Below are 17,122 nucleotides of genomic sequence, written 5' to 3' on the forward strand. Positions count from 1 at the left end.
GTATTCAAGCTTAAATGTAAACTTACTGTAAAATCCTTATACGTAAACTCTTAAAAACATATCGGAAGTGTACAGCATTACAAACAGGTTCTACTTCTAAGAGTTCCTCTCAGCGACGATTCAAATAACTCTTTTAAGGTGGAATTTTTTAAGGTGGAACTTTCTTCCTTCAGTGTGAAAGACAGAGCGTATCTAAATCTAGACCTCTTGTTCTTGTTTTTCTGGCATTGTTTATTTTATTCTCCCGAGCCTTTTCTGTGCGTTAGATTTGAATGCGTTCAGCACTCCGAACACCGTCTGCCGCGTGTACACACATTTCACTTCATCCGTCAGTTTCTCTGAACTGTGTTTCTCATTTCTGAATTCTCTTCTTGAATCTCATTAATATTCGCCAACACGTTTTTGCTCGGTATTTCAACTTGCGCCGTTTGATAGCGTGGCACAGGGCGCTTTGAGCTGCGGATTTTTAGACCTAAAATCATGATGAGATGCTTTGCTAATACAAGACACCAGTTTCTGCTTTCGTACAGCTTTCGTAATAATAGTTTTGTCTGGAGGGGAAAAAAAAACATGCTGGGCGAAGCTCACTTTCAAGTGTTATACTGAAGAATTGAACTTGTTCCCATCGAGCCTCCAGCATGACCCGTTATCCCTCAAGTTGCAAGGAAGGCATGCAGGAAGAGTATTTGTTTTGGCACCCAGGTGGTGGAATGATCTACCCCTGATTGTCCATCAGCTGAGTCGCTGTCTGTCTTCAAATATAGACTGATGACCTTCATCTTCAGTAAACAGTGTGGGGGGGAATGAAAAACTTTAAAGTTTGTGTGAGGGTTTTTAGACTCTGTGTTGATATGTTTCTAACAGACTCTACAGAGCATAATGGTATGTGCTAAATAGCTAATTGCTAAATAATGCAAATCTAAGTGCAGGCTTTGGTCGCTGTTTCAGCTATGAGACGATTCGCTGTAAAAATGCTTTTCTGGTAATGTATCTGCTAAGAAGGTGGCTTTTTTTTGTTTTAGACTCTGAAATCACCACCATCTTGATAATCTAGGCTGAAAACCCATTTTTTCTTCTTCATTTTTTTAAACCTTAAAGTATTTGTGTTCATCTGTCAATCATCCGTTCTTCACGCAAACCCCCCGCAGCCTTGCGCTTCCGTTTGCAGCCGTTTCTCCCTCAATTTAACATTCATACGCTGAGCCGCTCCAAGCATTACTTCGCCGTCTGTTTACCATCACACCCCAGCATCCTGCAAATGAGAGCCATGTGTTCCTCCCACCTGCTGCACATCTTTTGGAGATCCTCTAATCCTCTGTCCATGTCCTGAGGAGATGGGTTAATACGTGCCAGAACGTGGCTAAGGCAAGCTGGGTGCTCTACTCTGATTCGAGCCTTGCCAGATGATTTTATAACGTTATGCATATGCACCAGACAGGACTTTGCTTCCAGACAGAGCAGATCCACAAACTGAGGAATAATTTAGTGGCTTGCTGTCTTTTTTTTTTTTTTTTTTTTTTGTACTCCAGGATCAGAACACATGCTGCCCTCCTCCTGTTCCACACTTATTCTTTCTTCTAGCTAAAGTAAATAGAGTTCAGCTCAGGAGAACACTTTCTAATCAAAAAAAAAAAATATAATTGTAATTCACGCTATTTTTAAATGCCGTTTCCAGGTTGTTCTCCATTTGAAGTGTGATCCCGTTGAAGAGTGCAGCAGCGATTAGCCCTTGCTGCAGAGTAAATTGAAAGTGGCGCAGGCTTTAATTATGAACTTACTGCCAATGATAAGAGTAATTACATAGCCGCTTCTCATCTCAGGGACGTAGTCATGTGGAATGGAGTAACAACCTCCGTTCCACTGCGCCGCTTTACACATCCCCTGTGCTTCCTCTATGCCGTTTACTTAAGGCATCAGCATCAGCGGTGCTGCCTGGCCTCCAGATGATCCTTACTACCGCCTCATGATGAGTCTATTTATGCATCCTCAGAGCTTCCTCGGTCTGGACAAATGAGTGCTGACTTGCCAGACAAAGATCCCAATCATCCCTCCTTAGCACCAGCTCAGGGTGAGGCCGTGTCCACATTACGCATCCTGCAGCTCTGTAGCATCTCATTTATACGGCGTGACAAATGCTGAAAGCTCCTGCGAGAAGACAACGGATGTAATGTTTTATTCATTCATTCACTCAGTCATTCATTCACTTAATATTAAGCTATTTATTTATTCCAGCATTTCATATGCACGGTTTTCCTCCGTGTTTGGGAGTGAATTTCAAGCTTTGCTGCACAAAGCGATCATAATTAGAGGCGAAAGATACCTAAATAAACTCATCTTACTTTGAAGAGCATGGCTTTCCTTTGCAGTCTGGTTCATCTAAAGTTTTTTTCTTTTTTCTTTGAGTCGTATCAGGAAGTTTTTTCTTGCCACTGTCACATCGGGTTAGCTTATTAGTGATTTAAATATAAATCCATATTTCGTTAAAGCTGCTTTCTGTTGTCTATTGTGTTTAGAGTAAAAAAAAATAGTATTTTGAAGAATTTTTTAAAAACTTTTTTCACAAAACTTTACATCCTCTGAAAAATGTTTCCGGATTTTGACTCTTTTTAATGGCACTGGTGATCAATTTCAATACATATCAATAAAGAGTGCCAATATTTATGGGGGTTGCTGTATTCCAAGGCCATCAATGGTTCATTATAAAGAAGAAGAAGAACTGAGGGCACGAAGCCTCATTATCGCCACACATACATTACAGCATGGTGGAATTCCTTTCTTCACTTATCCCAGCTGAGGAAGTTGGGGGTCAGAATGCAGGGGCAGCTATGATACAGCACCCCTGGAGCAGGGAGGGTTAAGGGACTTGTTCAACTGCACAACAGTAGAGCTTAGTGGTGCTGGGGCTTGAACCCTGATCCACTTAACAGCCAGCGAAGATCATTTAATTCTGTTAATAGGAAAAGGAAGGTGATGGACATTGACCCAGCGTACACCAAAAATCACATCACAACTGATACCCCAGCAGGAATAGAGAGCAATGTTTAGGACAAGTACTGTTTGATCATTTCCGCTCAAGTCTTCTTATTATATTTTAAAAGCATCTCCATTTCTGGCTTAGTGTTCGCCCATTCATTCCCTCCAAAGCTTTTTTGGCACATTTTCTTTTTAACTTTCTCTTTATCTCTTTCACACCACCCCATACTTTTTTGCATAAGTTCCTGACCTTTGTCATCTCATACAGCATTGCTGGACTCAGTGGTGCATCTTTTTAGATCGTTCTCTGTTAAAGGTCGACTTTTATGTGCTAGAGAGTTCAGTGTCTTCGATTCTCAGTGGTGCTGTACCTATAGTTGTTTTTGTGGCAGGAGAGAAAAACAGGAAGAGAGAAGAAATGAAAATGAAAAGAGAATGGGAGAGAAAACCTCATAAGTCTCCATGACAGAAACCTAGAAAGCAAAGTCAACTGAAAGCATAAAAAGGTCAAGGAAGAACTTCAGCTGGAAATAAAAGTACTCTCTTGGGCTGCTGTCTATTAAAGGACATTTTGAGATTAATATCTTCACTATACCTTAAAAAATGTTAAGTGTATATTTGCTGCTTTTAAACATCTAATGATAGCATCATCCCTACATGATATTAAACTGCCACAGTATCCAGCCATTTCCTTGCATTAGCAGAACTGCTGGCCTTTTACATAGTGTGTGTAGGAGCTCAGTAAAAATATCAGAGAGCTCTAGTGTGAGCAATCTCTCAAAAATAAACCAGAAGAGCAATCTCTTTCTCCCCAATAAAATGTTGACTTGTTAATCTCAACTGACCTGTGTAAGTGTTTCAAACCCTCTGTTATTGACCAACACTCCCTTTAAACCCTGCGTTCTTGCACTTGTACCAAAAAAAAGTGTATTATGTTGTTAGCAGTGGCGGGCCATGCATTTTACACCTAGGCCTTGTCCTTCCTGAATGAATCCACCTCTATACCATCATTATGATGCTACAATAGATACTAATCAACCATTAAATATAAAAATTAGGCTACAGTATTCCACACCTCACATGGAATAGTCAATTTTATTACAGTCCACCTTGAAAAAGCATTTGTAAGGACGTCTGCGACCAAATCGATTTCTTCTCCTCTGTCAGCCTGTGTGAGTTAAAAGATATATATATTTTATTTAGTTGTGCGGTTTGCTGCCTCTGACTACTCCAATTATCCAATCAAAGGACTGGAAATTGCTGACGTAATCGTATGCCTGCTAGATGGCCCCAGTGATGCCAACTCGAAATCTGATTGGTTAAGGTAACAATTTCATTGTCACTTATTTTAAGCTTCGGGTGCCTGCACTATTGATTCTGAAGGCCTTAAGGCAGATTTCTTTCACCCTGGCAACACATGATGTCAGCCACTAGCTGAAATATGATTGGATAAATACTCTTATCATAAATATACACTACTGGAAGCAGCACCACCAAGAGAAAAGCTATGAAATGTAGAGAATAGACTATTGGGAATAATTTAATACACATTCATGGAAAAATGTATTAAAATGCAAGTCAGTGATTCTGATCACTGCTGTTTAGACCAACAGAGAAGGCCTTGCTGGCCCTGACGGTCCGCCACTGGTTCTTAGCAGCTTTTTAATTGATTAACAGATTTCTTTTTTCACTCTTGATGGTTTGCTGCAGATTTAACCAGGGATGTATGTATTATAAGACTCTTACACACCCTTAAATTTATCTTCTAGTGTCTTTTTGTCATGAATTACTATATCATATGGAGTCAAAGACTCTGTATATTCTCTCTTTTGTTTAATTAGGGTTCTGAAACTGGTGGCTGCTGGTAGCTATGAAAATTATACGACAACACTGAGAACCAAGCTATTAAGTAAGGAATAACATGCGATAGACTGCGTGGTTATAAAAAATAAATAAATAAAAATCCGTCCATCCATGGAGTGGTATGATGAGGTTCAATGTTTACAAAGTGTAATTTATTAATTAGTGACGCATGGCACATTTTAAACAGTTTATAGATTTAATGTTGTGGAACATCTAAGAGATGAGTTTGTGTTAGATTATAGACAGATGTTTTCTCAGCAGCGTCTCTCTGTGTTTCCGGGAAATAGAAAAAAAAAAAAAAGTCATTTTGTAGAGAAACCAGGAAATTCTGTTTTTGCAAAGCACCATGACTGTTAGATAGCATTTGCATTTGATAATCATCTAATTAATGTTGAATAAATATCTAGTGTAAAAATCACCACCACATCAAAGATTATACGGCTTTCTTTGTTAAATGACACATTAATTAATTCATTTATTTAATTTATATTTTTCTTCATTTTATTTTGTTTTTATATTTTTTAAATGTTTTTATTTATTTGTTTATTTTATCTGCCATGCTAGTCTAATAAAAGCTCAAAGGTTATACAGCTTTCTTTGTTAAACAACAAATTAATACATTTATTTATTTAATCATTTATTAAATTTTTATTTATTTATTTTATTTAGTTTTTATATTTTTAAAATGTTTTTATTTATTTGTTCATCTGCCATGCTAGTCTAATAAAAGCGTGAAGATTATACAACTTATAAGTTATATTATATATAACTTTCTTTGTTTAGCAACAAATTAATACATTTATTTATTTATTTATTTTGTTTTTATATTTTTAAAATGTTTTTATTTATTTATTTATTTTATCCGCCATGCCAGTCTATTAAAAGGTCATTGATATATAAACCTGTTATTCATGTTTCAGCCGGAAGTACTTTCCGAGTTGTGAGGGTCTACACTGTACTCCCTTTCTGACCAGTTTGATTTGAGAACTCGGCTGTGGTGTGTTTTTTAAGGTGTGTAATTTTCCATTATCTGCTATAACTACAGTTAAACAAAAGGAGAGCTGTGTAGTTATAAGAGTGAGGAATGTCTGGACCTGATGATGAGTTTTAAAGATATTTTGAACTACATTGTTTTAGAGGAGTGATGTTTACAGCTGGTACAGGTGCAGTGTATCGTTGTTGAACAAAACTGCACAACACTTACATTTTAGTTCAGATGTGAGGACTGATTAAAGAACATTACACATTTAGTGTAATTCATTAATCTAACTGCTGGAGATATAAAAGTTTGGCCTTCCTCAGCCTCTTGGATTTCAGCCTCGGTTTTGTGAAGGTGAGCAAAGCATGTTGAGCAACTAATGCTGTTTTAGTTAGGTTTTAACTCAAAAATAAACATTCTAGAGTTGGTTGCATTGAACGTTTTGACTTTGGTTTATCTTGTGCACATGATCAAGATAGCAATATGCTAATGTATCATGATCCTTACCGCTGAAGGCACTCAGCATCGCTGATGTGCCGAAAGACTCCCATTAGCATTAAAGCTAAATGTGAAAATAAATATGGAAACGCTCCAAGCCTGAAGATCTGCTTTAGTGCCGTTCTGTGTGCGGATTTATATTTTTATTCACGGACATCATTCTTCCGGTTGATTCTGTTTGTCAGGGTCGAAATAGAGAACCGTTCGGTTATAAAAACACAGATTAGCCGTCCTAAATTTAGATAAATCTTAGGCTTTCCTGTCCATTTAAGATTTCACTGTGCATGGCAGCTGGATGTCTTCCACAGCCACAGGATCCTTTCAAAATGATTTGAAAAGCTTAAATCTCAGGACTGCCTATGAAGCAAGGTGCGAGGATTAGCATGGTTCTGAATATAAGCCTGAGCGTAAAATGGTAACAGGATTCGGCTCCTCTGAGTCTGTAATGGGTTTAGTGGGTTTATTTTATGTAGGGTTTGCTTCCTAGTGGTAGTAGGGGGTGGGAAATATGACAAAAATATCACTTACCGCAAAAATAGGATTGCAAACAATTTCCTAGTAATGCATAAGGGCTTAAAAAAAAGTTTCACGTTAAGGTTTAAATAGAATTTGTTTTCTCGACATAAATTCATAGATTCCCAGTTCTTCTCGTTCCAGTAACATTGCCGTACTTTTCTCGACGTCATTGATTGCAGTGTCACACTCTGCATTCCTGCCATGTGCCCAGAGTCAAGAGGCCTGATCAGCTTCGAGCTCATGCATCACAAACATCCTCTAATTTAGCTAATCAAAGACGTAATTAACATTTTATCTGTTGAAGCAGGTGGGGCTGCACTTTGCCAATAATTGACTAGCTGAGACCAAATTTGGGGAACATTGCCAACGACATTAAGGAGTGATTTTTAATTTGGGTCTCCTTCAGTTAAACAGTTTACCTTTCGGATGCAGCGAGACTCCTTATACGAAGTGTCCCTCGATGCAGCTGACGGTCTGTTTTCCACAGTTCAGCCCCCAATCGGGTTAAGACCCTGTTCAAATCTGGTATAAAAATCCGTCTCGGGTGATATGATCACAAGAGGACAGCCGAGACAAGTAGTTGTTTACACCTTGTGACTACCTGTGATCCGATTTTGTGACTGGGACTAATAAGCAGTCCCTTATTGTCTGTAGACCTCTCTAGTAACATTCTATATAACGTAAAGTAAATAGTCTACTGGAAGATACTGTTTACTTCCTGGAACTCAAAGCAGAAAAAACATTTTTTTTTCCCTCCATTACATATAATTGTCTTCATGTAGCTTTTCACAGTAATGCTAGATTTTCCTAGCTGCTAGATTAGCATTATATTTCTAATGTTCACTCTGTCTGCAGAAGTACTCAGTTGTATTCTTCTTCTTATTATATACTCACATGTTTAATGTGATTCTGTGTAATGAGTAATGCATTACCTGTGTAGTTTTGTCTTGCAGTTGTGGCTTTTATATTTTAGGATTTATATTTTAAGTAGCTCTGTTGTGTTTTATGTAGCACCAGGGTCCTGGAGGAATGTTGTTTCCTTTCACTATGTACTGCTTCAGCTATATACGCTTGAAATGACAATAAAAACGCCTTTACTTGAAGTAACAGTAACATTACTTGAAAGTTGTTGAGTTTACTCTGGGTGTCGAGGAAAGCCCAGGACATATTATAGTTCAGATTACTTTGCATTGCTTTGTGGCCTTTTTCATCCCAGACTACTAGTTTTCAAGCAGTTTGATTTATCAGATGTGTTGGTTTTGAGGCATCAGATTCACCAGTTTTTGAGTCAATTGTTTTGAGTAATTTGAGTCATCACATGATGCAATCTTGGCTGTGCCCTGATCATATCTGGCTGATTTGTGTCAGTAGTTTGTGCAATTTGAAGCATTGGATCAGGTCATTTATTTCATCAGATCAAGTGATTTGAATCTTCAGGTGGAATGGTTTGTCACTGTTGAGTCTTCAGATGGTTTGGATCAGGTGATTCGATTCATCTTAAGAAGGTTTTAGGTGGTTTGATCCATCTGCAGGTGGTTTGATTCATCTGATTGGGTGATTTGAATTGTGTAATTGAATCAAGTGATTTGATTCATCTGATTGGGTGATTTGAATTGTGTAATTCGAATCAAGTGATTTGATTCATCTGATTGGGTGAACTGTTTCATCTAATTGGGTGAATTGAATTGTGTGAGTGGATCAGGTGATTTGATTTATCTGATTGGGTTGTTTGATTCATTTGATTGGGTGTTTTGATTCATCTGATTGGGTTGTTTGATTCATTTGATTGGGTGCTTTGATTCATCAGACTGGGAGAATCGAATTGTGTGATTGGATCAGTTGATTCAAGTCATCAAATCAGAAAAATTTTCAGTTATCTGTCAGGCGATTTGATACAGAGGGTTGTGGATGAGGTGTTTTGGATCATCAGATCAGTTCTCCAAGACCCATTTGACCGTATCCACATCTGGGCCAGTTATTTTGGGATCACCCAAGAATATGAACAGAGTCCTAAAGCACAGTGACTATGCCCTGATTGGACGGAAATTTCTTGCTTATATTTTAGCCTTTTAGGTTAAATTACACATGGAGATCACATGGAAGTAATTGCATATTTCTCTGTGCAGTGTCTCAGCACCCTCAGCTAGATCCTCACTACAGCATGTTCATATTTTGTCCAGGGCCGAGTAAACACGGCTTGAGATATCTCCATGACACGGACGGAGGAAAAGGCCATCAGCGCTATCAGGATGTTTTTAAATACTTGGGTTTCGGCTTGAGTGGATAAACCCAAGCACTCAGAATTTAAATGGAAAAGTAATCGTTTAGTGCTGAATTAAGAAAACACTGTTTTATTTATGCGTTCATTTATTTTTAACACACAGGAACACCCATGTAGACGTTGTTATTGATGTCTGGCTGAAAGGAGAGCACATTTCTGTCTCGTCTTTGCTCTGACCGCAGATGATCTTGACATGTTTGTACTGACCCATACACAATCCTGTTTCCTCCTACCTACTAAAAGCTTCCTACCACTTAATTTATTAACATTTTATTACATAACATCAAAGTAGATTACTGTCACTGTCTGCCTATTAGAGTTCACTGCAGGCTGTTTCCCTCTCACTATATTTCCTTCTGTTTTTTCCTTTTTCTCAGTAAAAAAAAAAAATCTTTTAAGTATAATGGTATAAGCAGATTGAAGGTCAGCTTCTGATTAATGGAAAGCCTTCAGTTCGTCTCTGTTCGGTCTTTCTTTGACCCATTTGCTTTGCATTTCTTTGGGGGAAAAAACACTAATTAGCAGTTTATTTATCAAGGTTAATAATTTTTTGATTCTAATTAAATGTTCTTCCAAAACGGACACCGCCCATGTAAACAATTTTTCTCGAATACGCTAAATGTTGGTGTCAACTTCGGAGGCAGATTCGCATGTTGAAATGTTTTTGCAAACACACAGTCTTTAAATTCTGTATTTATTATAATTAGGCAATTTTGAGTAACAGTTTATTTGGCAGGAAAATTGTTTATCACACTATAAATAAAAGATTCATAGCTTATCATTAAAAATGACTGTGTTTTATAGTGCACTGGTACTTCAGATCATTCAGGCTGCTAGCTGGGATGCTTTCAGTTTCCACTGATTTCCAAGGCGAGTGCTTTTGCTGCAAGAAGTAAGAGCATGCTAACTAGCTAGCACTATTGGAGAACGTTACAGTACAGCGCAAACATTTACCTCCCCTTTTAGACAGCATGATGTATGGCAAGTAGTTTATATAAAGATATTTCATGTGGTAGATTTTGCAATTCTGGTAGTCTTTATATTATTACCAGAAATGCTTCAGTTCTAACAAAAATAATAGAGGCAGCATTCCAAATCTCTGTCTATAAGCTTAACTGCATTGTACCTGAGGATCTTGTCTTGGTTTTGGAAAGAAATTGTTATAGGCTTCAGTAACGAAGTAGTCCAAATGTTTCAAGCTCTTTTAGTTTTAATGAAGAGCCTTTGATGCTATTTTGAACTTCATGGTTTCCATTGGGTTTTTTTGAATAGTTCAAGGCTAAAATGATTCAGTTTGGAACCCCTATAAGAACACTCGGTTGCTGAGTTCTACCTCTAAGGGTTCTCCGCTTATTTTACTCAGTTAAAATGTGTCTTTGAATGTGTTCCTATTAATATTTGAAATAGTCGTTTTATTCAAACTTGAAAATATTTGGACTATTTCAGGTCTCACACTTTAGCCGCACTCGTATTAGAAGGTTTTTTATTTGTATGGGTTTTTTCTCCCCTTATGTCACTCAAGTTACACTACACCGGATGTTATTTGGCTTTCTATTCTTTACTTTACTGCCAGCTACCATGATTTTGCTGGTAGTGGCAGGAAAGTGTGATTATTCCCACAAGCTAGCTTACGGGCCGTGTATTAAACTTCCAAAAAAGACGTCATCACGCTAAAAATAAATTCTGGAGGGAAGCTTTTGTATAAAATGTATTTGTGCAGCGCTTCACTGTCGTCTCCTCGTGTCAGAATGACCCTTTTCATGATTTCTGCAACCTACTTTTACAGGATTCAGCGGTTTGATGTACCTAAATAGAAACGGGGAAAACACTAGTGCTGTCCTGTTTTCTGTAAATCAAGCACTTCCTGCTGGGAGTAAGGGGGAGTAACACACCGTCTGGCTCAGGAAAGTAGGAACGGATATGTGGAAGCAAAAATACATGGCTAATGCTTTATAGTTGAATTCGCTCCTTATGCATGAAGTTACTCTCATCCTTAACTCTCTTTAGCATTCAGTTAAACTCCGCTCAGCTTTTTCACATCGCTAATAGTTGCTTTGTCTTCAATTACCAGAAATCAGCAGCTCTGAATAAAAATGAATGACTTCTAGACGTTATCAGTGTCACACAAGAGTGAGCGCAAAACTTTTTTCTACTCCCATTTTTATGGGTGAGAGACAAGTCAGCGGCGCTTTAATGCATACGAATCACTTTAATGTTGCTTAACTTCAGTTTGTGGATTACATCTACTAAAATTATGACCAGCACCAGAGTAATTGACTACTTTTTAGCGTGGTGTGAAAAAGAGAGAGAGAATTCGGTGCATCTGTTTGTCGTGTCTACATGACTAGCGTACAAGAATGAAAAATAATGGACATGGTACGATCATTAGCAGAGAGATATGTTTGACCCGCTGAACTTTCATCGACTGATGATGCAGATGAAGAAATAGACTTGTGCAGACTCGTGATGCTCCGTGACATGATAGCTGACAATAGTGATGTAGTATAGCCGAGTAATGTGTTAGAGCGATGAGTGTAGTGTATCATTGGAAGAGTCAGTGCAATGAGAGAGAGGGAGAGACATTTTTCAGGTTAGATGTAAGCGAGTGTGTGTCTTGCATGTGTAGTTACAGCCTGAAATTATACAGTCTGTTAGGAATGCTGTGATCATGAAGTGTTCACAGTAATAAGTCAGAACACGGTGTGTCTTTGACGGATGTAGGCTTGGCAGAAATCATTTCTTTACCATTGGCACAGGCAGTAACCTTGTGAGAAGAGGCATAATTTGCTTAAAAGAGGTATGGTTATTCATGCCACGCTGTCAACCTCAGGAAGATAAAGCCTTCTCTATGTCCTTAAATATGAGTGTATGTATCTGTACAGTGATGGCTAGTGGTGATGTTAGACAGAAGGCTGATCTATTGTCTATCAGTAGCTTGACAATAAAACTATTAGAGTTGAGAGATGCTTTATATCACAAGGTCTCATTAAATGGTGTAATAAGAATGCTGTGGAGCAAATTATAACGCACACATTTATTGTATCAAGGCAGCTGCATGGGTATCAAGTCCCTAATACTGGTTTCAACTGAATTCCGCATGTGCCTTTTCACTCCCATCGTATCTGCTTCAAAACTTGAACACATCTAGACTCTGGTCCACTATTCGTGCTCATAAAATCACTTTATTCTGCTTTATTTACATTATATTATTTCTGGTAGTTTTGGTAGTTTGGATTTATACTTCCTAATAAAATGAACGGGATGGACAGTTAATCTATTCATACCTTGTAATATCTTGTGGACCGTTGGATTTTGTGTGTCTGTGGGGTCTGCAAGTCCATCCTTGTATCTGTCTGAGTGGGTGATCATTTAAAGGATTTATAAGAAATGATTACTTTGGATTACTCTCTCTCTTTCTCTCTATCTGTCTGTCTTTCGTTCTATATATCTCTTTCTCTCTCTGACTGTCTTTCTTTGTCACTCTCTTTCTCTCTCTGACTCTCTGCATCATACCAGATTATTTTCCTTTACCAACATGCCTCCATGTTTGGTGTATTAGTTATTTAACACTATCTGTAATGCAGGGTTCCCTGTATTACAGTATTATTGTATATGTTTTTATTTGCACCTTTTATGACGTGATATATCAGTACATGGTTATCAAGTAACTAAGTATAGGTACTGTTTATTACTTAGGTGCATTTATACAAACATCTGATGGAGCTTATATGATGGAGCCTCTTTTTTTTCCCCGTAAAATTACAATCAATTTAATTTTAGAATTTTTCCATTCTTTTGTCTTTCAAACATTCTTATTTGTTTGAACCGAAGTTGTCGTCTTTTCAGCATTAATGCCATATTTTATATTTATCGTGTCTGTTAATGTATGTCAGAATAACTAAACAGCCGCCATCTCTGCGTCGTAATCCAGGTGGAAGATGAAGTTTTCCTGACACCATAAATAATTGAACGCCCCCCCCCATTACAGCAGCACTTGAGCATCTTTGTTTATTTTCGGCAATCTCGTATTCATCCCAATCCTGTCATCCCAGCCTTCACGGCAAATTACGTGGCGATTTTACAGCCTTTCTGCTCTGTTTACATTCTCAAATCCTGTAAACTATTTTTATTCGGCTCCAGTAAAGACAGACGGCGTGGATGACACAGCGGATCGAGGAGGGAACTTATTTACAGCTAAAAGCACAGGCATTAGTGACATGCTCTTTCGTATTGGGGACACAGATCATCTTCATGTGCCCTCAGATAGTGACATCTCCCCCTCGTGTTGTAGTAGCAGAGCTCTGCTTTCTAAGTGGTTGGAGAGAGATGTTTAATAACGGTGCTGGTGTGCAGCGGGGTCAGGAGCGATGAGCGGTTTGAGGGCTGTCGTGACGGAGCTCATCTTTCTGAACTGATTGTGAAGTGTCATCTTCGCACGTAATGATCACTTTAGCCGATCTTAGGTTACAGGTCAGGACTTAAAAAGTGTTCTGTCAAATTTAAGATGAAATCATCAGCGAGAAAAGGTTGTCCCAGGTGTCAGTTGCAGGGTTATTTAGGAACTGAAGATGTGATGCGGTCAAATTTTAATGTGTGGCACTACACATACGCTCTTATCTGTGATTACGTGTATGATATTCATGATGACACCTTAAACAGAGCATCTGCCTTCTGTACCCTCACTACGTCTCATGACACAAGGATATAAATGCACCGCTATCCTAAAGCATAAAACATCTGCATTTCTTTACACGCCTGTGCTTTTTTTATTCATTCTGTTTTTATTTTACACATTAATTATTACATTATTAACATCCAAACAGAACAGCGTACACGCTCCTGCACAGCGCAAAGCCCCTGAGACTGCGTCGGCTTTAATTAAAGTGAATTATATCCAAATGTCGCTATTTGTGCTTTATTACTTACAGCGTCGACGATCGTTTTTCTGAACGAATAACGGATTAGATGTCTGCCTTAAGATGACACCTAATTCATTGTTGTTTTGAAGCGAGTTAGTGAGTCGTTACTATTACTATATTATAATAAACCAATTTTATTACGGATTCCTGAAAGTCAATCCTGATAATGCTTTGTTTTTGAAATGTGCTTACTCTTGAAAGAATTACTAGAAAATGTTTGTCTGGTGTTTTTTTGGGGTCTTTTTCATTATGTGTGGACTAAATAACATTCTGTAGCAATTCTGCCAGAAGAAAATTGCTGTCGGGAAAGAAAAAAAAAAAAAAGAGCAAAAAATGATTGTAATTTTTATGTTGTGAAACTTTTGGAAGTTTGCACACTGATAGTTAGCTGAGTGTTCCTATTGTTTTTAAGCCAACGCTGCTATTGTCATTTTGACCGTATATAAGTGATGCAGTACACAGTGTTCCTCCAGGACCCTGATGCTACATAAAGACACAGAGCGACATAAGACCACACAGAACTAAGGGCTAAAAAGTTAAATTACCGTCACAGATCTGCCATTTCATCCGTCAGCTTGTGACAGCAAAGAATTAGTGTCCATAATGACCTCAGAAACTACACTGACCTAATAGTTCCTCATGGGCCATTGATTGCTGTTGTAGAAAGGACATTAATCAGTTACAGTTACATTATTTACTGTTCAGTGTCACCCAAATGAGGATGAGGTTCCCTTCTGTGCCTGGTTCCTCTCAAGGTTTCTTCCTCGGGGAGTTTTTCCTTGCCACACTCGCCACAGGCTTGCTCATTAGGGATAACATAAGATAAAATAAGGATAAAATAGTTTAATAATTTAATTTAACATTTTATTTTTATTTATAGTTATTTATTTATTTATTTATTTTATTTATTTCCCCCCCCCTCTTCTTTCTCTGTTTATCTTCTTTTGTAAAGCTGCTTTGAGACAATGTCCATTGTAAAAGGCGCTATACAAATAAAAATTTAATTGAATTGAAAATGAACTTATTTACATAAAGTGAATATGGGCAGCCTTGTGCAAACAGTCCAAAAAGTTCAATTTTATTTTTGTGTAGTGCTTTTAACAATGGATATTGTCTCAGAGCAGCTTTACAGAACAAGAAATATAGGACAAGTTCAAGATTAATATTAGACTTATATTTACATTTATTTGTGTTTATCCCTAATGAGCAAGCCTGAGGCGACTGTGACAAGGAAAAACTCCGATAGATCAGGGATGTCCACTCTTACCCAGAAAGGGTCGGTGTGGGTGCAAGTTTTTATCCCAACCAAACAGAAGCCACACATGATTCTACTGAAAGCCAAGATCAGCTGATTAAACAGGTGGTGTCGGATGTAGCTCCTGCTTGATCGCTATAAAAACCTGCACACACACCAGCTCATTGTGGATAAGCTTGGACACACCGGCCTAAGATGGTAAGAGGAAGAAACCTAGAGATGAAGCAGACTCAAAAGATAACCCATCCTCATTTGGGTGACGAGACGGCACTACAGGACAGATACGTAAAATAATGTGCTTCATGTGTTCATAACCAAGATGTTTGACATTTCGCATACATTTCTCTTCCCGTTAACGCCGGAGTTTTTCTGAACTTAAATGTAGACCGCTGTTAGATGTGGATCATGTGATCAGGGGATCGTGTGTCTTGTGAACAGCTGATTTCCTTCATCAGCGCTATCATGAGGTTGGGTTATTTTTCATTTTGTCTAAATGTCTGCGTTTAGGAAATGGTGGAAAAAGCATTCCTATACAGCTGTAATTTGTAGTCCTCCTAATGTTGTCTTAATGTTCTCTTAATGGTTTCCTAATGTTCTTCTGCCAGTGTAGCAGTTAAAGGCTGGTGATTAAGTTTATTGTCTGTGTTTTATGTCCTTTCTTTCTGCAATGCAAACCTTTGTGTGGCTCAGGTCAGAGCACTTTCTCACACAGAGTGCCGAGAGCAGTGGGTTTTTTTTTTTTTTTCTTTCCTTCACCCCCATGTGTTTAACAAGCTGTGTTTATGAACCTCTAGCTAGGAGACAGGCCCTGTAATTACAGGAAATGAGCTAAAACAATGTTTTTGAATACCGTAGACAGGGTTATTACTGCTTGGCTAATGAGCAGAGACTCGTCACCTGCAGCAGTGATCAGCAGCTCGTGGCGTGGTGTCGGATCAGTTAGCAGAAGCTAAACGAGGTCTGTCTCTTATCTTTCAGAGTCTTCCTGCGAGCCATCAATCAATACGCAGCCGTGCTGAACAAGAAGTTCCTGGACCAGACCAACTTTGAGCTTCAGGTGAGTTTTAATTTCAGATAAATGGATTAGAATACAAGGAGAGACTACAATGGAGGGCAGATACACTGCAGCAAATTCTTGATCTCTTCCTCTACCTCTTTCGTAAATAATTGATGCCTTTGCCGTTCTTCATTCCTCAGTTGTGGAATAACTACTTCCACCTAGCTGTGGCCTTCCTCACCCAGGAGTCTTTGCAGCTGGAGAACTTCTCAAGTGACAAACGAGCGAAAATCTTTCAGAAGTGAGTACCGAGTGGGTTTCTTCCATCAGCAAAGCAGCTCATACTTCTTCTGACCAGGACTTGATATGCACCACTGCTGTTTGTATGATACATTCCACATAGATTCATATACACTACGTGTTCACTACCTAGGGTATTGTGGAGCCTACATAGTAGTACACTGTGTTCTCAATGAAAACACTAGTTGAGATTCAGATAAATTTAACTCTGGTTGTGTCATAACACATTTGATTTTTAGATTTAATCATATAATATGTAGATCTTTTTAAAATTGTAAAAATACCACCATAAATTGTAATCAGACTCCTTTTCCTACATCATGCTACACAGGATATAAGATATAAGTTTGGAGACTTTCAGCAAAACCATGGGACTTTAACCATGCAAATGTTTTCTGATTTTGTAAATGATCCTATAATGTACTGGAAGATGTACATGGTGCATATAATATTTCATTTATTTCATGAAAGGAGGTTGGTGTCGTTCACAAATGATTTCACCCGAAACCTTAATGTAAGCAATTTCATACTTGCGTAATTA

The 17,122-nt window shown here is 38.2% G+C and overlaps 1 protein-coding gene across 2 annotated transcripts in view; it reads left to right on the plus strand.

Annotated features, from left to right (window-relative positions):
• Nucleotides 1-17,122, plus strand: part of dock1 (dedicator of cytokinesis 1) — a 268,380-nt gene that overhangs the window by 197,041 nt on the left and 54,217 nt on the right. For both annotated transcript variants that reach the window (XM_058405904.1, XM_058405905.1), the window contains exons 30-31: nucleotides 16,263-16,341; nucleotides 16,482-16,582. In XM_058405904.1, coding sequence (XP_058261887.1) covers nucleotides 16,263-16,341; nucleotides 16,482-16,582 — 180 coding nt within the window. The remainder of the gene's footprint in view (nucleotides 1-16,262; nucleotides 16,342-16,481; nucleotides 16,583-17,122) is intronic.

The sequence above is a fragment of the Hemibagrus wyckioides genome, linkage group LG13, assembly GCF_019097595.1.
Source record: "Hemibagrus wyckioides isolate EC202008001 linkage group LG13, SWU_Hwy_1.0, whole genome shotgun sequence".
In the NCBI taxonomy this organism is placed as follows: Eukaryota; Metazoa; Chordata; class Actinopteri; order Siluriformes; family Bagridae; genus Hemibagrus; species Hemibagrus wyckioides.